This window comes from Chanodichthys erythropterus, chromosome 10, assembly GCF_024489055.1.
Source record: "Chanodichthys erythropterus isolate Z2021 chromosome 10, ASM2448905v1, whole genome shotgun sequence".
In the NCBI taxonomy this organism is placed as follows: Eukaryota; Metazoa; Chordata; class Actinopteri; order Cypriniformes; family Xenocyprididae; genus Chanodichthys; species Chanodichthys erythropterus.
The window spans coordinates 47,115,610-47,142,495 of record NC_090230.1 but is presented as its reverse complement, the minus strand read 5'-3'; the positions used below and the strand labels follow the sequence as shown (position 1 = coordinate 47,142,495).

At 35.3% G+C, this 26,886-nt stretch overlaps 1 protein-coding gene across 1 annotated transcript in view; it reads right to left on the bottom strand.

Annotated features, from left to right (window-relative positions):
• Window positions 1-800: 800 nt before the first annotated feature.
• The window catches only part of pitpnab (phosphatidylinositol transfer protein, alpha b), a 28,219-nt gene continuing 2,133 nt past the window's right edge, over window positions 801-26,886 (bottom strand). Inside the window, exons 2-12 of the mRNA XM_067399338.1 lie at window positions 18,248-18,278; window positions 12,672-12,817; window positions 8,974-9,065; window positions 7,512-7,519; window positions 6,962-7,036; window positions 6,779-6,862; window positions 6,628-6,705; window positions 6,378-6,488; window positions 3,373-3,495; window positions 2,674-2,758; window positions 801-1,080 (exon numbers count right to left, since the gene is read on the bottom strand). Coding sequence (XP_067255439.1) covers window positions 2,711-2,758; window positions 3,373-3,495; window positions 6,378-6,488; window positions 6,628-6,705; window positions 6,779-6,862; window positions 6,962-7,036; window positions 7,512-7,519; window positions 8,974-9,065; window positions 12,672-12,817; window positions 18,248-18,278 — 796 coding nt within the window. The 3' untranslated portion in view covers window positions 801-1,080; window positions 2,674-2,710. The remainder of the gene's footprint in view (window positions 1,081-2,673; window positions 2,759-3,372; window positions 3,496-6,377; window positions 6,489-6,627; window positions 6,706-6,778; window positions 6,863-6,961; window positions 7,037-7,511; window positions 7,520-8,973; window positions 9,066-12,671; window positions 12,818-18,247; window positions 18,279-26,886) is intronic.

The window sequence follows — 26,886 nt, the reverse complement described above, 5'->3', positions numbered from 1 at the left end:
CTGAAAGAATAGGGCGGAACCTGATGTTGTAAACCAATCAAAAACAGCCAAGAGAGGGCGAGCTACGACTACTGTACACCTGTCCTTTAATAAAATAAAAAAAAAATAAAATAAAAAATAAACTTGAGCAAAATAGCACATTATCACACACAAGGCAATTATGGAAGAGAAGAGAGGACAATGAAAACCATTAATATTGACAAACAAACAATACTTTCAACTTCAGCTTATTTCAAGAATGTGATACTGTTTGATGTAGCAATGCTGAGCTGATTATAAATAACCATCTGTTTTGTGTTCAAATATGAACTGTATTTGCGGTCTGAATATTTAACGTGACCAAGCAGCTGCCAGTCAAGATGAATCCACAATGCATGTTACAAGTAAGGGTCAGGATGAAGGGAATTTGACTGTACACTACAGTAGGTTACTACATTATAAAGAGACTCACTAACAGCTTGGGTCAACTGGTGAATAGATTTAAAAGTGGAAAGAGTTAAATTAAAGCAGAGCAACAAAAACAAAACAAATCACTACTTGATTGAAACAAAACAGAAAAAATGTATTGGTCCGCAAAAAAAAAAAAAAAAAAAGAACAATCACTTAATAATCCTGTTTGTACACCTGTCACAATAACTTCACTGTCACTAGATAGATGTATGTGTGTGTATATATATATATATATATATATATATATATATATATATATATATATATATATATACATATATATATATACACACAAATATTATATGCTTAACATTGAACTCATCATAAAATACAATTCTGTCGAGCTCCAGATTTAAAGATAATGATCTGACATCAGAAATGACGAACTGATGATCGTCCCTGTAATAAGCAAGTATAAAGTAGGTAGACTTCATAAAGTGGGCATGACCTTTGAACCAGTATAATAGCTTATTTTATCAATGTGCTCCATTGTCAGACTGAAAGGAGGATGCTCAGGACAAACAGCCACGAATAGGGCTGGATGAAGGACTGATTACGACTGAAAAGACAAGTTGCTTTGATTTGAATGAGGGGAGTGATGCTGCTGGTCTCCAGTAGTTCAGGTCTAATCTGAGAGAGATTCACAGGAAATGACAGGAGAGAGAGAACAAGAGAATTCAATGACTTTAAAAGTTAAACAATTAAAAAAAAGAGGTTTTTTTTGTTTTTTTTTTAAGAAATGAATACTTTTACTAATAAAGGAAGCTTTACATTGATCAAAAGTAACAAGAAACACTTTTACAGTGTTACAAAAAAGTTCTTTTGAACTTTTTATTCATTAAAGGGTTAATTCACCCAAAAATGAAAAGTCTGTCATTAATTATTCACCCTGATGTCATTCCAAACCAGTAAGACCTTCGTTCATCTTCGGAACACAAATTAAGATATGTTTGATAAAATCTGATGGCTCAGTGAGGCCTTTATTGACAGCAAGATAATGAACACTTTCAATGCCCAGAAAGCTACTAAAGATATTTAAAACGTGACTACATGTGTTCATGTCACTACAATAGTTCAACCTTAATGTTATGAGGTGACGAGAATACAGTTTGAAAGCATGTTTCAAACTGCCAAAGTCACGTAAATTCATTAAACGAGGCTTCATTACGTCAGAAGAATTTCGAAATTTTAATGGTTTGATACACGATCTGAACCACTTATTCGAAACAAAAGATTTGTAAAGATTCAAAGCTTTATAAACCAGTGTTTTGAAATCACCCATTAATAGATATTGTTGAATAAAGTTGTTATTTTCTTTCTTTTTTCTTTTTTTAGCGCACAAAAAGTATTCTCGTCGCTACATAACATTAAGGTTTGACCACTGTAATCACATGAACCTTTTTTTAAATGTCTTTAGTACCTTTCTGGGCATTGAAAGTGTAAATTATCTTGTTGGCAAAAGAGGCTTCGGTGAGCCATTGGATTTTATCAAAAAAATATCTTAATTTGTGTTCCAAAGATGAACAAAGATGAACAAAAAATAACAGAATTTTCACTTTTGGGTGAACCAACCCTTTAAAGAATCCTAAAAAAAAATTATACAGCATTATACAGCACGGCTGTTTTCAACATTGATAATAAGAAATGTTTATTGAGCATTAAATCAGTATATTTGAATGATTTCTGAAGGATCATGTGACACTGAAGACTGGAGTAATGATGCTGAAAATTCAGCTTTGCATCACAGGAAAAATATATTAAAATAGAAAACAATTATTTAAAAGTCTAATAATATTTACATTTTTACCATATTGTTTGATCACATAAATTAGCATAAGAGACCCCATCAAGTGGCATACAGTTATCAACTTGAAAATACTTATTTTATTAATTTTACGTTTATTTTTTTACATTCTTTTTTAAAAATTATTTTCATTTTTGGCCGTCCAATCAAACAATGTATCAAAATAAAGATTGTGGTTGTAATTACATCAGGTTAATTCATCACAATGGCAACGAAAGTTCAAGTGCAATGCACTGTTGGAGTATTTTATGTAAAATGTGCACACTGTACATACCATGTATACTATATACTGCGACAAAATTAATGTTAGCAAAACATGCCCATATACTGAGTTTGTATATTAGGAAATATTTATTTTTCAGTTCTCAATTGCTGTGTTAGAGAAATGACATTAGGGGGCGCTAAAGATCGTGAATTACCTTTATGAACAGCAGCATCCAGAAACACAGAGCAGCCTCAGTCTTCAAGAGCCACCATGCCTTTCACTGGATCCTTCACTCTCATCTGAAAAACAGCAATGGAGAAAGATACATGTGTACTCCTTGCAGAAGAGGAAGGGGTTAAAAGATGTGATTCAGGATCCTGATTTTTCATGTCCTACAGGAGATCACGGAATGCTTGTGGGAGTCAAGAGGAGACACTGATTTCTGGGATAGCCCTGTAAAGTGTGAGAAACTAGGAATGCCACCAACAACATGACGTCACTCATTCCCCGGACGGCACCTGAGAGCGCTGAACTGTGACCTGCTCCTCTCCGCTGCCTCTTTTGTTCACAGCGACTGGACCTCATTATGAGCTACATTCAATTATTCATCTGCCTTGTTGCATGTAATTGTCTTTGTACTGTGGGAAAATGTGTGGCGGGCCGATGGCGATATTGAAAACTACAGAACACAAACAAAACTCAATCTCACAACAAATTAATTCAATTGTCAATACTCTTCTGTTAAATTCTGCAACAAAAATATCTCAGAGCAATTTGCTCATTAGGGTAACTGGCTAAAATTCATCATTACCATAAAAAGGCTAGTTCAAACTGAGCAACAGCGATGAGGAATGATTTTAAAGTGGACACAGACAGTGTAAATGTAATTCAGTTGGAGGGCATCTCATCTGACCTCATCCAATTCCCTCCTGGTCTCTTCCTCCATTCTGCGGATGTCGTCCATGTTCAGCTCGATCCATTTATCAATCCAACAGAACAGCTGCCGGTGGAAATTAGTGAATAAGCGCTTCTCTTGCTGTTAAATGAAGAAAGAGATACAAAGTTCGTTTTTGGAACAAAATGTTGTGTAGTTTTAACTGAAGTCTACAAGATGCCATGACATGCCTATTTAAAGTCAACATGAAATGTAAATTACAACTGATTTTACATCCATAATAATCATTTTATTTCCATAATAATAATAAAATGTCAGAACAGAACTTAATTTTATCAGGAATTGGAGAACATGCCATTTTTGTATGTAAGTTAATGGTAACTGGTAATTTTATGATAGTATTTGTTTATATGGAGAAATAGTAAAGTATAGTTATAGTTTTGGGTAGGTATTTGGCAAGATTTTTTTTATGTTTTTGGAAGTCTTTTATGTTACAGTTTTTTACAATCGTTAGGACACATTTCTCAATACTTAGGCCACTTTTTCAAAACTCTTCACACAGTTCTCCTAACCAACTCTCATCTTGGCACAGCAGTTAATTTCACATTCAAAATGCACTAAATTTACCAAAACACTTCATTCATGTCTCAAATCAACTCATTCTTCCAGAACACTAGCAAAGGTTTTCACCCAGCAAACACACTTTGTCAGTCATAAAACAATGACCTAAAAACACTAACATCAGGTATCATTATACAATGTTTTCTTTTTTTTAATTTCTTTATAAAACAAGAATAACACTCTCTGTTGTTTATAATTTACTGCAGTTTGTTACATGAACCATGTTTACATAACAGTACAAAATTATTCCGAAGTTTTCCTCTTTGAATGAAATGATAATGAAATTGAAAAACGAATGCTTGTGTAGATGTTCAGTTTCATCTAACTGCTTTGATAGTATTTGATTTTTTAGATTCAGCATATATTTCATTACAATATTACTGTAGAAATGTAGCAAATTTCTGTCTTATTCAGTTTTGTATTATGTTATTGTTTTGAACATAAGTTTAACAGTTTTGAAAATAGTATGTAAGCATGTGCAAATTGGCCTGTACATACAAAGAGTTTTGGCAGTTGTTGTGTCTGAGGTTGAAAAGAATTCATGACATTTGAGAGATGTAGTCATTGAATGCATTTTGTGCCAAAGCAATGATAATTGATCCTCAGTTTAGCCCACATAGACTTCTGTTGTGCTCACCGTGTGAAGAGTTTTGCAAAAGTGACCCAAGTATTGAGAAATGTGTCCTAGCGTCTGTAAAAAACTGTAACCGAGGCTGCATTTATTTCACCAAAAAAAAAAAAAAAAAAACTGTTATACAGTAATACAGTAATAATGTATTACAGTTTAAAATAACTGTTTTCTACGGAAGCCCTGAACTGCATGTTGGGAAAAAAAGAGAAAACTTATTTCGTTATTTAATATCTTGAAATAACATAACGACTATGATGAAATAACGAGATATTACAGTTTTTTTCGATTGCTAAACGACAGTGGGCACAACTGGAGTCACATGTGCAAAACTCTAACTACAGTCTGCACAGCAGCAGTTCATGTGGACCAAACTCTAGTTCGTTTTTCATTGCTTGAACACAGTTTTCAAAACTATACACACTTATCCCATGACTTTAACCACAACCTGCACAACACTGTGGATTTACAGCACTTTGTTCAAATGCTAACACACTGCTGTCAAAACTGTGAACCACACATTCAAAACACAATAGATTTCAGCCTTGTGCCTTTCAAACATTGCAATTTCAGCTGAAAGGCTAAGCAGGTGTCTTGTTTTAGACTTGTTAGTGAACACACACACACACACACACACACACACACACACACACACATATATGTAACTCATTACTGTAATTCCATAAATTACTACAGACTATTGAAGCAAACTGCTAATTTTCATTTACCTTAAAGAATTATGTTCTAAAAATGTAAATAAATAATGTGAAAGAATGTCACTCTTTTCTTTGAAGAAAATATTACTTTGTATGAAGTCACTGAAATTATTCAAAATGTAAAAGATGAAAAGTTTGTATTTTCTGTGTTGGTGTTTGATGCTAGTGTTTTTACTCTCAGTGTGTTCTGAGTGACAGTGTGTGTTATCTCAGTGAGGGTTGTGCATAGTGTTTTGAGCCATGTGTTAACTGTTTAGCTCAGGTGACTGTTGGTAGTGCAGACTGTAGTTAGAGTTTTGCACATGTAGCTCCAGTTGTGCTCACTGTCGTTTAGCAATCGAAAAAAACTGTAAGTCGTTATTTTCGACATAAGTCGTTATTTCAACATAATATCTCGTTATTTCAACACAAGTCATTATTTTGAGATATTAAGTCATCATTTCGAAATAACTCATAACAACTTATGTCGGAATAACGACTTAATGTCTCAAAATAACTTATGTTGAAATAACGAGATAAGTTTTCTTTTTTGTCCCTCCCCACCATAAGTTTTCTTTTCTTTATTTTCCCCACCAAAAAAAAGAAGAAAACTTATCTCGTTATTTCATCATAGTCGTTATGTTATTTCAAGATATTAAGTCATTATTTCAAGATATTGTCATTATTTCGACACGTCGTTATTAAGACATAATAAGTCGTTATTTCGACAAGTTGCTATTTTGACATATCTCGTTATTTCAGCGTAACTCGTTATTTCTACATAATATCGCGTTATTTCTACATAATATCGCGTTATTTCTACATAAGTCGTTATTTGAAATAGTAAGTTGTTATTTCGAGATATTTCGTTGTTATTTCGACATAACAAGATATTAAGTCGTTGTTTTAAGATATGAAGTCGTTATTTTCGACATAAGTCATTATTTCAACATACTATCTCATTATTTCAACACAAGTCATTATTTTGGGGGGCAAAAGTCCTAACAGAAAATATGATTCATTTTAATTTTAATGTTAACTTTAATGAATCACATAATGTACATTTTTCACACACTGACCTTTTGAATGAAGTTTTCCACTTTGTTTTGCAGGCCCCACCACTTGAACTTGACAGTAACCAGTTTGTAGGCACACATGTGTGGGCAGTCTGTCTTTTTAGGTAGTTCTTTCTACACAGATCCAAAATCCATGAAGCATTTGTATATAATTTCCCATTAATCAGCTTCCCACTCATACATCAAGCATGCACTTACCACATTTACACAAATTTTATACCAGTACACAGCCATTAAAGGTGCTTTTACATACCTTCCAATCCGGACCGAGCGGACCTCTTCCAGTTTTTACAGACTTATACTTAGTGGGGTCTTCCTCTGGTTTATAGTCCTATAGAGAGATAATACTGATCAAATTAGAAAGTAACTGAAGAAGGTAACTATTTCATCTAACTGAAGCTCACCTTTGGCTCCACCTGACTCCGGTCTGCGATGTCGATATACACCACATCCACCTTCTTCCAGGTGTCTGGGTCTAAACCGTGAACCTATACAGATGAACACAACAATCATGTTGGAGTACACGAGCGTCAGGTTTTACACAAAACTGTGGCGCTCACACAAACATCATACATTACAATACTCACATTATCCTGCTGTCCCATGTCAGGTTTGTGCCACGTCTCGATCTTGATGAGGAAGTTTTCTTTCATATACTCATTCTAAAGACAGAGATAATCAATAAACAAACTGATAAAACTATAACTGATCAACAGGCTTTAAGAGTGACTGCATTGACGTCTGTCCTCTCTCCTTTCACTGCAGCTAAAGTTACTGTCTTGTCTTTCACTCAAACATTGAGTGTTTGTGCTGTACATTTACATGTTTAACATGTTTGTTCATTCATATGATAGCTTGTACTAGTACAAGTGGTAGCACTTTATTTTACAGTCCTGTTCCCCATGTACATACTATGTACTTATTATAGAAATTGCTATAACTAAGTAATAACAAGGTACTAAGCCTGAACCTACTCCTAAACCTATCCTTAACCCATGTACTGTAGATACCTTATATAACAAAGCATTTTTTAGGCAAGTACAGTTTAGTAGCTACACGTAAGTGCACATACTGTAAAATAAAGTGCAACCGAAAAAGCCTTAAGTGTTTGCATACTTGTGAACAGTGCATACTTACAGTGATTACTGAAGTGATGCAGGACAGACATTAGAAAAGAAAGATGATATAAATTAGACCATTTCTGTTTAATAAAACAACACATCTCATTTAAGACCATTCCTAATTTTATTTAATCTCATCTTAGTTCATACAAATTCAACCTGGAAGCAAAAACGCTGCAAATAATATCCATATCCAAACTCAAGACTGGTCCCATGCGGTGAATAATTTCTCATAATTTCTCATTATCACTTTGTTGCTTTCACAGTCATAATTGTGAGACACAGCAATCAACTTAATAATGATCTATGTTCAATTAAACTTGGCTAGAAATTGTTAACACTTAAATGAAAAATGTTTTATGTTTTATCCTAATCAGTTTTTGATGAAAATGTCAGTTTAGTATTTTGTGATTTTATATGTGAAAGCAGGCTTGAATAGACAATTGTAAATACTGAAAGTCAGCGTTAAATTAAAAATTGCCCCTATAAATGCATGTTATTGATCTGATTGTAAATGTTTCATCCATGCATGTTTCATTTACATCGTCATTTTTAATCAAAATGTCTTCATCTTGAATTTGAATTTGATCTCCTGAACTCAAAATCCAATCATCAATCGATGGATTGTTTTTCTTTTCCAATAATCTGTTACACTTAGTTGTACGTCACAATATGGAAGAAAAGATCCCTCACTCCTACCATTTCACTGCAACTTTAAGATATATTTCCTAATTTTACAAGGTATAAGGTTGCCAACTTTTGCAAGGAATATTTCTGAAATTTAATATTGATTCCTGAAACAGATGTTTGGACCTTTCCTGTGAAGGAAATGTAGAAGCTGGAGCTTAATTGAATACCTCTGACGCACTACAATGTTACTGTATCTGTAGACACCTTGACATGGACAGATGGCTGGAACATATGTTCTAACAACTTACAGATTTAGAGGACAACTGGCCAATAATGATATCAGACAAATAATTTTGTTATACAATATTTTAAATACTATTAAATTATTCAACATTGCATTACTACTCAATACTTGCCATATCAACCTTTTTACAGTTTATTCAAAAGAAAGACTGTAGACTGTTTCAAGCACTGCAGCAAGATTCACAGATATCTTGATGTACAGACTTCAGTAAATGGGGAGTCTGCCATGTACGTGGCTGTGAGAATGATGTGAAGGGAATGTGTCAGTATAATCTCAGTTTCCTGTGCTGTAACTCCACTCCTTCTCAACTCAAACAGTGAATTATTCAGTGGCCGAGAAACAGAGAGAAACAGATAGGAAGACATAATAATAAGAAGAAAGGAAGAGGAACAAAGAGCACATAAAAAGAAATTTAGCTTGTGTGTGTGTGTGTGTGTGTGTGTGTGTGTGTGTGTGTGTGTGTGTGTGTGTGTGTGTGTGTGTGTGTGTGTGTGTGTGTGTGTGTGTGTGTGTGTGTGTGTGTGTGTGTGTGTGTGTGTGTTACCTGTGCGGCAGTATGGGTAGGCGTTCCAAGCTTTCTCATGAATGTTCAGTGCTGATGCTGGTGCAAGCATTCGTACAAATGATGGGACTTTACTGAAAAAGCAAAAATGCAAATGAGATGTAGACATGTTTTTAACAAATAGCACATTTAATGTGAAATCTGTCTCTCTTTTTGTTAAAATACTTTCTCCAAAACATTGCTCTGTTTGCTCAAGGAATTTAACCAGATCAACATAGCAACAGTTGCTCAACCAGTCGTGTGCGATAGGGGTGGGGCTATCTGTTTGTCTGACCAATAAAAGACAAGGGTAGTGTCTAGAGGTGGCAAGTCTGCTTATTATAATCAACTTTGGGCTTGTTTTTTTCAAGAAGTCACAGATTTTGTCGCGTGTTGTATTTTTTTGGGCTTATTTTCAGAATACAGTTGCTTATTTGGGCTTGTTAGTGGTTGGCACCCATAGGAAAACTAATGTATGACTACTTTATTGTTATTTAGTGTGTGATTATGTTTTTCTGTTTGTTAATGCTATGGCAATCACTGCTCTGTCTGTTTGAGCGAGCTCTGTGGTGACAGAGGAATGAAAAACTGTGCTCTTTTCCACTGAAATTGTGCTCTTATTCATGCCAGAGCTGCGTGCGTTTAAAGATTAAGTTCACTCTTACATTTAATCAGATATAGTATAAAATATGCATATTTGGCGTGCTGTCCGAGGAGAGGGCTCCAGGCTCAGAATTTGGCACGAACCCAAAGCACTCCCTTGCCATCCCTGGCTGGAATAGGAATAATCAAGAGTGAGGAGTAGCGGTGGTGGAGGGATGCTGATGCACATGTAACATACATGAATAAATCCCTGTAGCAGATCTATACAGGTGGAGCTGGGGAAGGTGGAGGGTTTCTGAAAGTGCGTTGCATGCTGCTAACAGCAACACACCGGTATTTGTTTGAATGTTGAACCGCAGCTCATTGGCAACTAATGCCACAACAACCAATCAGCTGTGCTATGACCAAAGACTATAGATATAGAAAGACGGTTCAGTCCTATTAATTATGAATGGGAAAAACAGTAATGTGCAACATGGCGGAATATGTCCTGCCTTCTAAAGCCCCAGGTATACTTTGGCCGGCCGCACACCCTGTCCGCGTGCAGCCCAAATTTCGAGACTGCGCAGACGGTGCGTGTACAACAGCGCATGTGCAACCAGGACAGAAGAGTCCACTAGGTGGCAATACGCACAGTACTGAGCACTACGTCGAAGAAGATAGTGTAAAGAGCTATTCAACAATAAGACGAGTAAACTCAGAAGCATGCCTTCTCCATTGTTTTTGATTCCTGTTCTTTTGGTGTATCTTCTGAACTATGTTGCAATGGTGGATGCACTATTTTTCTTCTCTGATCCTGCCCAGAGAATGTCTGGTTGATGACACGATGTCTGGTGTAAGTAGAGAAAAACTTGTACTGCGCATGTGTCAAACTCGGTCATCCGCGCGTATCCGTGGTTTAAGTATACTTTGAAAGATGCGCGGACGCGACTGCAAGCCGGAAAGTGAAGTATACCCGGGGCTTAAGTAAAAGAGCCAATCGCAGATTGGTAAAGTCATCGTGTCACTGCAGCTGCCGTTAGAAGCTCCGGTTCCCATAGAAACCTGTAACTTGCGCTTAGGACTGCACATGCGCATTTGCTGGTCTAGCTTGAAAAATATATTTTTTAATGCTTTTTGAGCATAAGAAACAACATTTATGGGACATTTCATGTCAGATTTTGTTGTTGATTCAAAAAATGTTATTTAATTGTAAGTTCTGCAAGTAGTTTTTGAGATTTCAGGATTCCCCCATTCAAATAGATACTTGATCTTGGATGCCCGAAATAGCTGCCCGGAGGCATTGCAATGGCTGCCGAGTGATGCACTCATATTATATTTGTAAATTTGATCTAATTTAAATAAAAATAGATAAAAAAAAATACTTGCAAAACGTATCAAACAAGTTTTATTAGCAATGTTTTGGTCTCATGACCTTCATCAGGCATCCCAGGTCATGAGACCGAAATGTTGCCAATAATATATTTTTTATATGTTTTGCAAGTATTGATAGTGTGCAGAATTCTCTTTGTTTTTTCGATTTTTTACTTTTTTGGTCTTCTCTCCAACGCACCTATCTATTACCATGCGAAGGTAATTGTTAAAATCTTATTTAGATAGCCAGGGAAAAAGTGGCTGGGCATTACATGTCTCATGAATTTTGAGGACAATGAAATCATCATTTTAATTTGGTTTATTTATGCAAGTAGTGCTGTGATGTGTCATTTGGACTTTGAATAACATGCCAGGGAAGTAGTAGGAAGTTTTTGAATGGGACTAAAAATGGGGCTCAAAGAATAAAAGCGATCCATGTTTTTGGCAGAGCATAATAGAAAACTGGAACAAAATCCCTTTTAAAGGGATGCCCTATGCAGACTGTGTGATGTATGTGATGTCCCACCACCTAAAATCAGGGCTTGCTTATTTTAGGCTTGTTTTTCCCGACCTGGTTGCTTATTTTGAACTTTGTTTTTTTAGACCAGATCACCTATTTCTCTAGTGAAACTTGGCAATACTGGGAGGAAAAGTCAAGCACCAAAATGACAAAACAACCAGGATATTTTGCTAAACTTGTGGAAGAAAAAATCATACTGGTTTAATGGAACAATGCGATAATAAGTAAATGATCAACATATTTTTTAGGGCATTATTTTTAATTTTAACATTAATCTAGCACATTTTATTACAGTTTTTCTCAGTCGCTTTGGTACATTTCTCGAATCAAACTCACAATTTGCAAAACAGTAAGTGCATTTCTCAAAACAATTTGTACAAATAGCAAAACACCATGGATAACCTGCAAAAGCCACTCTCTTACTCAAAATCCTTAGTTCATCTCTCAAAAGTAAATATCTGTGTCAATGAACATGTCAGTGCCATCAGAATGACAAGTCCTTGTGTCATTGTGTACGGATAAGACAGTCAAATTGTTTAGTCATGTTCTCAAAATAACGTTTACTCTGGAGGGACGTTCTGATGGAAACTATGGCTAAAGTTTTGATGACAATTATTGTCAATTATAAGTTACATCTTAGTGTATGTGTGAGTGTAATTGCAAGAGAATGGAAAAGATTCAAATTTACTCTCTTACTGTTTGTACTGTATTTTATTGACAGAACATGTCATTGAGTCATTGAGTCATGTCCTTATTGAGTCATGTCATGTCGTCAAGATTCACCTGGGAGCAATTTACCAATTCAGGACAGATTTAGAAAAAAGTCTAATGGAAATATAGAAAGTATAGAAATATGCTTGACATATTATGATAACTTGTTCAACCATTTTGCATGTAAAGACTTATGCTATGAGCTTGTGCCTAAATGTTGTGGGGGGTGAGACTATTCAACAGAGACCCAATATAATACATTTTGATCAACATGACATAAGCAACTGATAATGTAGGAAACAACAGAGAATTGTACATAATCATTTGCATGGATGTACCAAAGCATTTACAACTTGTTCAAAGAAATGAGAAACTGCTTTTTTGATGTGCACAAGTGACACAATGATGTGAGAATTGAACAGGTAGTTTTCAGAATTTCAATTCTGATCTGAGAAATGTACCAAAGCGACTGAGAAAAACTGTAATATACTCATGTGTGTGTACGTGTGAGTACCTCTGCAGGTGGTAGATTTTGTGTGTGTACTGTCCCTTCTCTCCATCTTTCTCATAGGGTTCATTCTTCAACACCTCCACGCCCTCTCCTCCACCCGTCTCGTTCTTACTGGCCTCCGCTACGGAGTACAGCTGCCCGACCTGATACTGTAAGACACACACAGAAATACATTCTTAAACTTCATATATATATATATATCTGCATTCAAATATGAGTTATATTTAAACACTATTGTCTATTAATCCTAGTTTCTCCTCTCTCTCTCTCTCTCTCTCTCTCTCTCTCTCCTCTTCTGTTAATCTATGCTTAATAAACACAGATTGGTCAAACAATGGCCTCTTTCATATCTTAATCACATATAATCCTGTAGAGAATAGTTAGAATACAAACACACATACACGCACACATATGCAGCAAAATAACTGCAAGAAACATCTTGTGCACAGCAGCAACATATAATCTAAGCGAACAGTTTAGTCCAATTCCTGAACAAATGAGTCTTATGAACTGGTTATTTTTATTTAATCCATACAGAACGACCAGTGTAGTCTGATAACATCCCGAATGATTGAGTCTTTTGAGCCGTTTTTAATTAATAGTTCAAAAATACATGTTAGCAGTTCTTACAGTTAGCAATCCAACAGAAATGAATCCATCAGAGCAGTTACAGGGATAGTTCACCCAAAAATGAAAATTCTGTCATCATTTACTCACCTTTAAGTTGTTCCAAACCTGTATGAATTTCTTTCTTCTGCTGAACACAAAAGAAGATATTTTGAAAAATGTCAGTAACCAAACAGTTGACTCCATTTACTTGTATTTTTTTGGGGGTGAACTATCCCTTTAATTAATCAACATGACTCATTTTCTGAAGGAAAGTTATCATTTTTGGTGTATGAAGTATGTTTTCTGTCAGAATCATATCATTAGCCTACTGACCGATTTCCATATCTGATGATGTTACTAATGACGCTAATTCTCAATTTAAATCAAATAGTCTGCAAAAGATGTGACAGAAATGGAAATTTTAGACATCACTAAAGCATTTTATAATTTTTTATAGCCCTACAATCAGGGCTAGAAATGTAGGACGGAGTGGGATGGAGTTCCAGTTCAAAATGTAGAGGATTTCCATCTTTTATCCACGTAATATCCTCCAAAGTACTTTATTTCATACATAAATATTGTGGGACTTTCTGCATCTGTGGTTTAAAAATATAAAATATGTCTACAACTAGCATCCCCCCAGCAAATCTATGCCATTTCCACCACTGCCTACAATAAATGTGCAGCTTAATTATAAAAATCAATAAATAAAATAAAATAAAAAAAAGCATTCACAATATACACTTGGCACATGCCACCTAAATTTGAACGGGCATGACAATATAAAAAGTGAAAATCTGCATATATTTTTTAGTAAAATGGGTCTATTGTGAGGTTGATGTGTTAAACTGAAAGATTTAGTGTCCTGACACACATGATCAGTGTCAGCAGCCCTTAGAGTCTGAGCTGAGCCAGCAGCAGAGATTCAGCCTAAAACACCTCCAGAATCTTACCTAGAAACAGCCCGACTGTCTAAATGCGGATATTCATCCCTAAACACACCGCCTATCACACATAAGTGTATGTGTGAGAGAGAGAGAACAGGAGAAAGAAAATGACGACACAGAGCAGACTGCCTATTTATACCAGGTATAGAATGACAAAGGAGAGAAGGAGAGGGAGGTGAAGGAGGTGACACACTCCATAGACAGAAAGACAGGAAGACAGACAGACAGACAGACAAACAGACAGACAGACAGACAGACAGATAGATAGATAGATAGATAGATAGATAGATAGATAGATAGATAGATAGATAGATAGATAGATAGATAGATAGATAGATAGATAGATAGATAGATAGATAGATAGATAGATAGATAGATAGATAGATAGATAGATAGATAGATAGATAGATAGATTATGGGTTTTGTTTCATGCTCCCTGTGCAGTGTGTGAGACTGTGTGTTGTTCTGTATCTATATGCAGTGTCATCATTCCTCTGCCAATCAGAGCCTTCGTCTCTCCTCTCCTCTTAACCAATCAGAGGCCAGTAGCAGTATGCGTCACTTTGCACCACTCTATGAAAATCCAGCCTACATCACACATCATCATTCCACTCACTCTGGAGACCACACACACATAGCATCGGGCAGGGTCTCGTCTGCAGCGGATGTGATATTTTTTTATTTGTGTGCCATATATGTATTTTTAAAGTGACATTGCTTAAAACTGTAATCTTTTTGAATGAGCAGCATGTGATATGTGTAGACTATATGAGAGTCTGGTAAAGCCCTGATTATAGTCCACTCATGGTGATGGACAGGCTAAAAGATGTGAGCGCAGACTAATCGACAGGCTAACAGACAGAAAGGATGTCTCACGCGCCAGCATGCCTACAATGACAGACAGCTTATGGTGTCTCTGTGTGTGACTCTAAACAGGAAGAGGAAAAAGAGTAGAAATGAGGGAGTGTGTCGCAAGGGGGCATAAACTGCCCAGATGCCCCCTTAAGCAAGTAAGCTTTCTTAATCCATCATTCCCTGCAGAATGAATGGACTCCAGGAATAGTACTTTGCCCTCTTGCTTTAACATCCACCAAATAAAAAGTGTCTTTAAGGCTCCTGAAAGCAGATGAAGGATCAAGGCATTAATTCATGTGAGCTTATCTGACAAGAGCTGATCTCTGCTCTCAGTTCTAAAAAGATGTGCCAGTCATTGTCGTTATTTATTTGTATCTGCAACAAAGAAGACTAATGACCTGGTGATTCTGGGATTTTTATGAAGATGGCCAAAATGTGGCCAAATTAATATAATGTCATGATTCTTTGCTCTTGAAATGTGGATTCAAGACCTCATCCTTGTTATTCTTTTCAATCTAAGAAACACTAATTCACTAATATTCTTCATTTAAATGTCTTTATCAATCCATTACAAATAAAAATAAACATATATTAAGAGAAATAAATAAAACAAATGGTTATTTCACTTGTTATTTCACTCTCAGTTTTTGTTTATTTTAGTTAGTTGTGCCAGACAGGTGACTGTCTTTATGAATGAGTTTGCATCATTCAGTCAAACGATTCAGAAACAAACGAACGAAAGAAACAAATGAGTAAAGCCCAAAGTATAGTTCACTTTTTAAGTATACGCAAGGGTCAGTGTACAGTGTGTGACACGAATTTCGTCATCAGAAGAGTATGCGTGTACTGTAACTTGTAACCGCACATATTTGTACATGCAGGTTGCACGTGCGCATTTTATTTTTTATATTCTATTTTTTATCCACAAGGTGGCAACCATGCCCTGGGGGCATCGATTCGCAAGGCAGAGAAAAACTGCATAAACAGAACAGACCGGAACGCATGCAAGCTACAGTGACAATAGAGACCTACATAGACTAGAGATTGTGCAAAGAGGTTATAATTTGTACAACTCTAGCAAAGATGTTTACATGGGTTGTAACTCGTGGCGAGAGATTGCTCAAATCTGTGCATGCATGGAATGCCTGTGTATGTGTATAAGTCGAATGAAGTATGCTTTGCAAGGCTGTGCATTTGACTGTGCGCATACACTAGTGTACACATAAAAAAAAACGAAGTATTACCCAGGGCTTAAGTCATTGAATCATTCACTCAACTGATTAATTTTAAAATTGATTCATTCAACAACAAAACACCACTGTGTGTTGCTGTGAAGCATAACGCTTCTGTTTTGACTTCGCTTTGGACTGTTACATTGGTGAAATTCAAATAAACTGATAATATTATGTCTAAAATCTAAGTCACTCAATCTATGTTATTTTTTAATGTAAGAGCAGGCATTTTTAACTAGAATGTCCAAGGCTTACACATTGGGTAAAATAGGTTTACCGCAAACACACTGGGTAAAAAGTTTTTAAAAAGGTTTGCTATTCTTCTAAATATTTATATATACTATATTATTTATATAGTACATTTCACAATTTATACAGCATTCACAAATACTGCAGTGACAGTCAAACTATGTATACTTTGCAAGATCTACTGTACATATTCATACAGGCAAGAACAAATAAACCTCCATGAATTATAGATCAACCTTTATAAATTAAGTGGCTTCCCTTAAAGGATCATTTTCCTGGAAAGGGGCTCTCAAGTAGCCAGTCATATATAGCTGATATCACTTTTAACAATAACAGTCATTACTTTGATAATGATGATGAACTAAAATGATGATGAAAGAGTGAAAATAGATATGTTCACTCACCATCGGTTCATTCAACTCAATTTGAATCCAATCTGCTCAACATCCATTTAATTGTGCTGTCTTAATGAATTCAAGCAATGCAATGCAAAAGTCTTTTTTAACCTTTTAAACTCCCACTGGGTGCCAGGAGGAGGCTCTGACCTGACAGGACTTAAATTAAAATGTCTCGTCCAAGACATACTTTATGTGACAGAACTGATTATACTATATTCTAAATGGATCTTGGCCGACAGTACTTTTTTGCAGAATATGCTGAGGTATGTAAAAGCCAGAGCAGATGAAAAGAGGGACCTCACAAGGTTGAAGCAGCCCTCTAATTTGCCTAATCCAGCCCAGAGAGAGGGTTTGTCCCCCAGGGCAGATCCCACCTGCTCATTATGTCCAGAGATACCAGAAGATTACTAGAACATGATTTATAAAAAAAGACATAAACAGCTGGAGTCAGGTAGTCTAAAAGCAGTTGAGGTGCTTTACTGTTTGTGATGAGATGATTAATCACGTGACTGGATCTTAAAGGTGCAGTGTGTAATATTTGCAAAACCTTTTTCATCATCCATTGTTCAGACAAACAGACTGCAATCCTGATTGGTGCCAAAATTACACACTGCACCTTTAATGTATAAAATAAACTGATAATATTGGCGGTTAGCACTTCCCTCCTTTTGCCACCCTAAGTCTGAATTTTTTTTCTTCACAGATCACAAAAGTGCATGAGGTTAGACGAGGAGAAAAGCTGAAAGAGAGAGGCAGAAGGAGTTGGTATCAGGTAACTTATTAGATATTCACGACCAGATCGCTGAATAGAATGACACGCTAGAGGATCATGGGAAATGAGGAGACAGAGGGAATGCTCAGTCTGAATTGGGCAGAGGAAAGAATAAGAGACAGAGAGGAAGCAAAGTCTGAGAATTGCTGACTAGGCCAAAAGCACAGTTAATATTGGCGCGCGATAAGGGAAGCAATGCAGTAGTGCTTCTGTGCGGGCTGTACGGGATCAAACAGCATGAGAGAAAAAAGATTCATCTTGCTGAGATAAATGACTCATAAGTGACTGAATGACTGTGATCTGTGGCTTAGTGCACATGGAGAGCATCACGAAACTACATCGTGACTCTTCTGCTGTCAAATCAAGCTAAGACTGAGTCATCCGAACTCGACACATGCAAATCAGCCGTTGATACCGCACACACACACACATACCAAAACAGTGTTTGGGATCAGTGTCATTACCAGCATTCACAGCGTGCTGTATACAAACACACACACACTCATTTTGCACTTACCTCCTCCACAGAAATCGGTAGGATCACTCGACTGCAAAAGAGAAAGAAAAATAAATTATTTTACATCAAACAATAATGAGCATGTTTGCTGTATCATGTGGTTACATCTCTAAAACATCTCTAGAAATGAATGCTTTTTTCTTCTGTCATTATTTTGACAATTTCTTAAAATAGAACCACATTTCCATGTATGTTGGGTTTGGGGTTTTTAAAACAGTAAAAACAGTGATATTGTGAAAAATATTACAACTGTTACACACACACAAACCAAAAATTATTCAGACATTTTTGATATTTTTTCTATATTTTTACTAGTGGGTGCAGGACACTATAGTTCATTTATGTAAGTGAGGATAGCAAAATAAAGTAAACTGTGACACATTATACCCAAAAATTCTTCATACAGTGGACTACCAGTAAAATTGATAAAAAATTTGGAACCAACAATTATTCAGACACTTTGACCTGACCATGTTTTCCTTAAAGGTACAATTTGTAAGATATTCGCAGTAAAATATCCAAAAACCACTAGGTTAGTGTTATATATTTTGTCCAGCTGATTACTAACAATATCTCTAATGATTTAAACTACTTGTAAATCATGAGAAAATTCCCATTCTAAACAGTGACACGGGGCAGTGCAGTCGCCTGTCAATGACGTCAGTTACCTCTGTTACCGCCTTTACTGACGTAGAAACCACATGACAACAGTGCCGTGGACAAATGCGGAAGTAGTGTCTAGCGTCCATCAAACCACTAGCTTGCTGCAAGCAGTTCCTTATTTACTTCTTGCACGTTTTATGGTGGATTGTGTTACTTATTTATGGAACATAATTACTGTTTACCATCTGCCGCTGGTTCTGTCAACAAGGACAGCTCCCGTAAACGAAAGCGTACGGGCCAACCAAACGACCCAAGATGAGTTTGGGAGAGGAGAGAAAGAGCGAGGATCAATATCGGAGTTGCATTTTCTCGATGGAGAAAACTTCACAGCAAACTTCAACTAGAAAGAGATGCCGATCTCACTTGTGCTTTACTCGACAGGTGAGTTGTTTTGATTCGTATATTTACAGAAAAAGTATGCCATTATAACGCTCAACACGATTAGTGTTATGGGGCATACACGCCAAACGCGGGGCATCGCGTCTCTAGACCCGCGCGAGGACGCGTCTGATCCATAGTCTGATCGTGTCTTTGCATTGACTTTGTATGTAATGTACTCGCGCAAATCGTTAAACTCGCGTTTGCTATGTATGCCCAATTATTGTGTTTGAATGTACATGAGTTGAACAAGTGGTAATCGTTTTCATATCATCTTACTAAACAGTAATCAACTAATTTGATAATTTACTGTCAAACTATATTTGCTGTATTGTATTGCAATATAGCATGACGTCAACAAACCACGCGATTGTTATTGTTTTGGTAGTGCGCCCTCTAGTGGCAGGTCTTACAACCTGTACCTTTAAGTGTTATCTGACATAATTAAGTTTAACTCTGAGATCTTGTCATATTTTATTACCATTTTTTTAAACTATAGTGAATAAACTGTATTAATGAATGAAATGTTCAAGGTGTCTGAATAAATTTTGGTTTGACTGTATATATTAGTGCTGTCAATCGATTAAAAAAATTAACTAATTAATCGCACATTTTTCTGTAATCAATCGCAATTAATCACACCTAATATAAAAGTTTTAATATATTTTTATATTGTAATAATTTCACATTTAATCTCCAAATTACTGTAGAAACAACATAAAGACAATATACTGAAATATATAGATTCAAAGCTGTTATCAAACACTTCACAGTTTTCACTGCATAATTTAGATCAAAATCTAGATTCATTTTATTAAAGCTACAAAAGTTATTCAGTTAAGAGCAGTGAATGATTTGTCCGTCCAAGCACGCAAGAGAACTCAATGCAGCCGGAGTCATGTGTGTCTGTCACACACACAGGACATTCACAGAAATACCGCACTCAGTTCTCTTTTGTGTCTTGTTGCGCTTGAATGGTTTAAAAGCATTTGCGTGAATAAGAGCGTGATCATATAATGTAACGCTAGCTAAAGGATGACGGACAAAACGGTTGCCACATTAATTGCGTTAAATTTTGTAACGCGCTAAACTGAAAAAATTAATTGCACATGTTAATGCATTAATTTTGACACCACTAATATATCATTTGCTCTTTTTTACATTTTGACAGTTGATTTAGTCACCAATAAAGATCAGAATTTCACAAAACAGTGAAAAACAATGTTAAGGAAACTCCCAGTAGTGTTATGTACCCTCTGTTTCATGCGCGTTTTTATGTTATTCGACAATCATTTTCAGCTCACTGCATATTCCTGATAAAGCCTAACTTTGAGCACTTACAGCAAGAACAGAGAAACTATAATGCAATCTCTGTATCAGGAACTGCTTGGTTTTGTCTCTTCAAGAAATGTTATATTTAGTTGCCCGAAAGTATCATAATACAAAATGAATCTGTTCATATTAGCAAACCTATAAAAGCTATTCCTTGTCAAGAGTATCTTCAATATCTGTGTACTGTTTCTGGATGGCAGCAGTTGGCAGCAAACCAAACTCTGTGCAGCTTGCATATATAATCAATACTTCTCGGGAGTAAGACAACACCACTACTGTGCTCCATTCCAGCACAGTTCTCTCATTATCTGCCTTATGACATGAACGCACACACCAGGATCATCTACATCAGACTTATGAGGCCTTCTGGGACAGGAAGCATGAGCTTGTTAGGAGGTTAAGGACTAGGTTCATCCTTAAAGTCGGCATGAAACAGAAGTTGCGATAGTCTTTACCTATTGTGACACGTGAGTGAATCGAACAAGATGGGGAAAATGTAAAATGTAGGTCCATCATGAATTAACTGTATCATTGGATCGTTGTGAATTGCTATAGAGTGCAATGGTCGGGTTCCGGGAATAAAAACTCCATTCATTTTCTCCATTAGGAAATTGATTTTTAACAACAACTTATAAACCTTCAAAGACAACCCTGCTGTGAGCTAAGAGGTTGTTAATCTATGGCATACTTTTGTTGAAGCTGTCGGCCTGCATTATTTCAACTTATTTTTAAAATAATTATGTTCAACATTGGAATTTGTGGTGACAAACTATGTTACCCATGATTATGTACAGAAAATTCCACCAGAGTCTCGCTACAAGCAAAACATGCCAAAAGAGCTCCGCCCACTCCCATTCACTACGAATGATGTAATGTCCCTACACTCTCAAAAAATAAATATTTGTTTATATATATTTGTTAAAACATATAGTTTATATAAAGTCAACATTTTTAAATGAGCAGTTTTATATTCTCCATCATTTTTAATATGATTATGCTGGTCCAAGTGCTTCATGGGAATGAAGCCTAGTTCTTTTTCCTCACTAACGCCTTACACAGTCTTGAAGTAAACACCCACTGCTGTGACTGGGTAACAGTTTTGCATATTAAAATAAGTACTTTGGTTAATTGACAAAGGATGACTTTTGTGTTTCATGTAAACGGAATTATGAATGAATGTACCATTGTTTGTCACACTGTCGTTCTTAGCACTGTCGGCTATTCATAGTTCATCCTTTTTGATAAAATAAAAAAACGTATATATAGTCATTTGCAGTGTCAGTTTTTAAATAAATTAAATGTGTTGTAATGTCTTACTGATGACAAGAAAGAAGATCTCGCTCACTGGAGATTTTATTCAGGTTTACAGCGGATGACTTTGAACAAAAGCAGCGTTCTCTATGTGCTTTCTTTCGTATCCGATAATCCAACGCGTTAACCCCATAAATGCCAAAGCAAAGGAAAGAACAGCAAATCACAACTATTCACAGTTTGACTGTGGCACTACAGTATAAATACTCAGTACATATCAAACGATCTGTTACAGACAAAGCAATAGTAACACATGGTAAAAACACTGTTACTCACACTTGTGTGTTGCGACATTACTGTCGGATCCAATGTAGTCGCCACTGCATCATCTTTTCTCTCTGAAAAGCCTGCTCGAACTGTGTCTTGTATAAAAATGAATCCGCAGTAAAATTAAGCGAACAAACGAACAGTATCTTACTGATGTGGAACTTAGTTTATCCACACTTTTTAATGTTAGGATCACAAGGATGGCAATGCAAAGACTGTGTTTTTCCACAACTTGACATTGCAAAATGTTTTGTAATCCTCAAAGACATCTATATCGTTTTGTTGCTGAAGTAATCCTCTCATATTTACAACTACATGACATGCACAAATCGGTGGGCGGGGATAAAGAGGCAATGATGTAGAAGTAGGCGTTGATCTTCTTCTGCAGAGGCGGTCTTTGTCGCACTATGACGTAATAATGTGACAAAATCTGAAACGAGTTGTTTTGTGAGCAATAAAAGCTGTTTTTGGACTAACAAGGAAGTTTTGAGTTGGGATATTTTTATAGTACAATAACCTCTTATATGTGACCCTGGACCACAGCCAACAGCCAACAATACATTGCAACAGCCAACAATACATTGTATGGGTCAAAATAATCTTTTTTTTTTTTTTATGCCAAAAATCATTAGGATATTAAGTAAAGATAATGTTCCATGAAGATATTTTGTAAATTTCCTACCGTAAATATATAAAAAAAGTATTTTTGTGAGTGGATATGCATTGCTAAGGACTTCATTTGGACAACTTTAACCCTTAAATGCGTACCTCGGGTCTTTAGTGACCCGGGATGTCATTCACTACCCTACTCCTTGTTCATTTTTTAAAGTTAGAAATCAACCTTCTTGGTATTCCTCAATCAATTCATTATAAAGAATATAACAAGAAAAAAATCATAAAATTATAAAATAGTGCCTGTTTTGTATTAATTTTTTTGTAAAAATTTTATCGGGTTGCTATCGACCCGAGGTGTGTATAAGTGTACGTATATTTTTTTTCTGCACAACAATAATTGAATCTTAGATAACGGAATAAGTGCAATTCACCTTTATTCCACAAGGTTTCAATGTCTGATACACAATGCTGAAGTGATGATTCATTCAGACAAAAAACGAAGCAAAACATGATATGGCTCAGCGATTTACTGCAGAGCGAGTACTGAACGCAATCAAATATGACTGTAACTGTCACTGGATGGATCTGGTGAAGCTGTTAGCGATCGAAATATTGATTTTGAAGATGTTGAAAATTATAGAGTTTTGAGAATATGTTTGAGATCACGAATGGGCTCATATTCGCGACCTCATTCATAAAACTAGCCTATTATTTGCTGAATTTACTGGGAAATGAGCTCTGACGAGGTCAGTGATGATGGCATAAAACATCTGCTCAAAAGGGCCCTTTCAAGCTCCAAAAGGTAACAAAATATGATTTATTTTATTCTTCTGTAATTGTTACTCTAATATCAGAGAAGTTTTATATTATTGCAACAGGTAGAGATCCATCCGTGTTAGATATAGATCTGGGTCGATAAAGACCCGAATATGTAAGAATGATTGGCGAAACAGTCATGCATTTAAGGGTTAAAGGCAAATTTCTCAATATTTAGATTTTTTTCCACCCTCAGATTCTAGATTTTCAAATTTTGTATCTTGGCCAAATATTGTCCTATCCTAATAAACCACACATCAATGGACAGCTTATTTATTCAGCTTTCAGAATAAACTGTCCCTTATGACTGGTTTTGTGGTCCATGGTCACATATGTCAAAAGATCAAGGAAAATTTGATTTCTCAATTCATAACCCCTTTAACAAAGACTTTTTAAAGAACCCTAAGGGAGAAATGAATGGTAAAAATACTTCCGAAACCAAAGCCACTGAAAAAGTGGACGGGCACTCTACTGGTGTGATGTCATGTGAGTGACAGGTTGCCCACCCTTATGCCAGTAAAAACGTCATTAGAGAAGAGATGTCGCTGCAAGAGGGAGGGGAAGTTATTTTGAATAAAGATTAGGCAACATTAATTAAAAATAATACTGATGTGCATGGATAAATCATTTACAAAAAAAAAATACTGAAATATTCCATTTAAAAAATTAAAATGGTAAATTTTTATTTTATGGTGACTTTAATGTACGACAAGATCTTTGGCAAGAAGTTCATATTTTGATGAGAGTAAATTGTTATGAAGATTTTGATATATTTCCTGGAAAACAAGTCAAAAATATTGATTATGAATATGATTTTGCATTATATAATCCTTTGTACTTGAAGGAATTTTTGTCCTCACCATAAATCAGATGCTTCATAAACTCAGTGTGAAGTCTCACCATTTATCAAACGCTGTGGTCGCACAGGTGTGTTTTACTGTTTGCTGTTAGCATCTGCTAGCAGGAGTCACCTTGCCCTCCCGAGCGTTGTCTGTGTCCAGAACAGGGACTATCGGTCACCGTGGTGGATTCGGTGTCTCATGTACTCTGCCTCCATGACACCCTGGCTACTTTCTGATTTATTAATGCTTTTGCCTGCATGGCTGCATTTCGCTGTATAAGACAGGCTTTACTTATTGTTTCAGTAACAAGACAATCAAGTTTAAAATAGATTCTGAAATTCAATATTCAGAGAAGAGGTCAGCTTCTGTACTTCACTATATAGCTGAAATAAACGGCTTTCAGCCAGAAAAGAGGACATAATAATGTGTTATTTTATATGTGATATTTAATGTTTGTTTTTTATATAAAATATATATATATATATATATATATATATATATATATAAGGGGTCAATTTTGTCTTCATTTATTTTTGAACTTTTGTAATGCATTTTATATATATACATTTTATGTTACACTTGTCCTAAAGCCAGTCTTTCAATCTTAAACCATGGAAATCCATTATGAAAATATGAATTATTGTAAAATTAAAACTATGATCATCTAAAGTTGAATAGTCATAAAACAATTCAATGTTTATTGTGTGAAAATAAAAAATGAAGAGCTTGAGATGAAATATGAGACATGACGTGTGAATAAAATAAAGAAAAAATAATTTATGAAATCTTTTATTATTATTATTATTATTATTATTCAGGTCAAGCTATAATTTTGTTGAATAAAGAAAAATGTATATTATTTACTGTAATTTTGTGTATTTAGGACACATAAAAGCTATAAAATTAGCTTTAGTAAGACAAAGTTAGTTCCAAAAATATTTAAAATGTAATTTTCAGGGGGGAAAAAATTAAAATGTTAAAATGATCAATGTGGCGAATGTGTTGGATATTGTTAGTGAGTCAAAAAAATTAATTAGTGAGAGTGTGAAAAGTGATTTAAGTGATTATTTTCTAAAATTCCACATGCCAGAAGTATATGATCATAGTTGAAGAAACACTCATATAATCTGTAAAATTGCCATGATGTTGAGGCATGGGTGACTAAAAAGGTCTTTTATAGACTCAGAAGACATTGTGTCTGGATCCTGGAGGTGAAGTGGATCACAGGAAAGTGAGTAACAGACACACACAGAACAAGAGTTCACTGCTTTAGCTCACATATAGCCTACAAAAACTACTGAAGTCTAATAACAAAAAAACTAAAATTCATAGATGTAGATAATTTATGTATAACATGTCCGTAGATCATTTATAACAGTATATCTCGTGTCCTATAACTGTTCGAATTGTTTTAAGTTTATCCCCATTTTTAAACACATGTTTATCTTCACTGGTGTAATTTAAATTTTGGTGTAATTTATTTTTAAAGTCACCGTGAAATTGACTTTAAAAAAAAATGTATGGGATATTGCTATATTTATTATAAATGATTTATCTGTGCATATCATTATTGTTTTTTTTAAAGTGCCCATGCTCCCTTATAATCTTAAATCAATGCACTGTAAAAAATGACCGTGATTTTAACAGTAAAAGACTGTAAAAATGCTGCAGTGAAAAACTGTCAATTGGTTTACAGAAAGTTTCTGTACTATATACGGTGAATAACTGTAATAGATCTAACTTAATGTAATTTTATGGTAAAATACCGTTAAACTCACAGTTTTTGGAAGTGAAAAATAACAATTCATTGTAAAATTTACAGTGAAAAAACGTAAATTGACATTCCCACAATTCCCTGTGTGACACTTCACATTTGATATATTTTTGTTGAAATAACTCTGTTTCTTCTTAGTTTTTCTCATTTTTTTCTAATCAGTTATGTACATTAGGGTTTTATGTTACATCTAATGTTGTTAAATTAATGTTTATTGCATTTTTAAAATTTCATGCATGTTATCATGATGGTGTTTAGTGTGTGTGTGAATGACACTGTGTGCACCTTCTATATATTAGTATTGTCCTCCTCAGCTTGTGGAAAATCTGCTTATGATGAACTTTGATTCATCATGTGACTCTTATCACCATTGTGTGTGGTGACTGTCAGTGTATTATAAAGGTACAAAACAGATATTAGTACTTCATTAGGTTGGTAAATTAACATTATATCAGTTAATGAAATACGTTATTTTACCGTAAATTTAACAGATTTTTTTTTTTACGTTGCTACTGTATTTTTTACGGTAAAGTTCTGGCAACCACAGCTGCCGGTTTTTTACCGTAAATTTTACTGAGATTTTTTTTACAGTGTGCAACTTCCCCTTCCTCTTGCATCTCTTCTCTTCTCTAACGGCATGT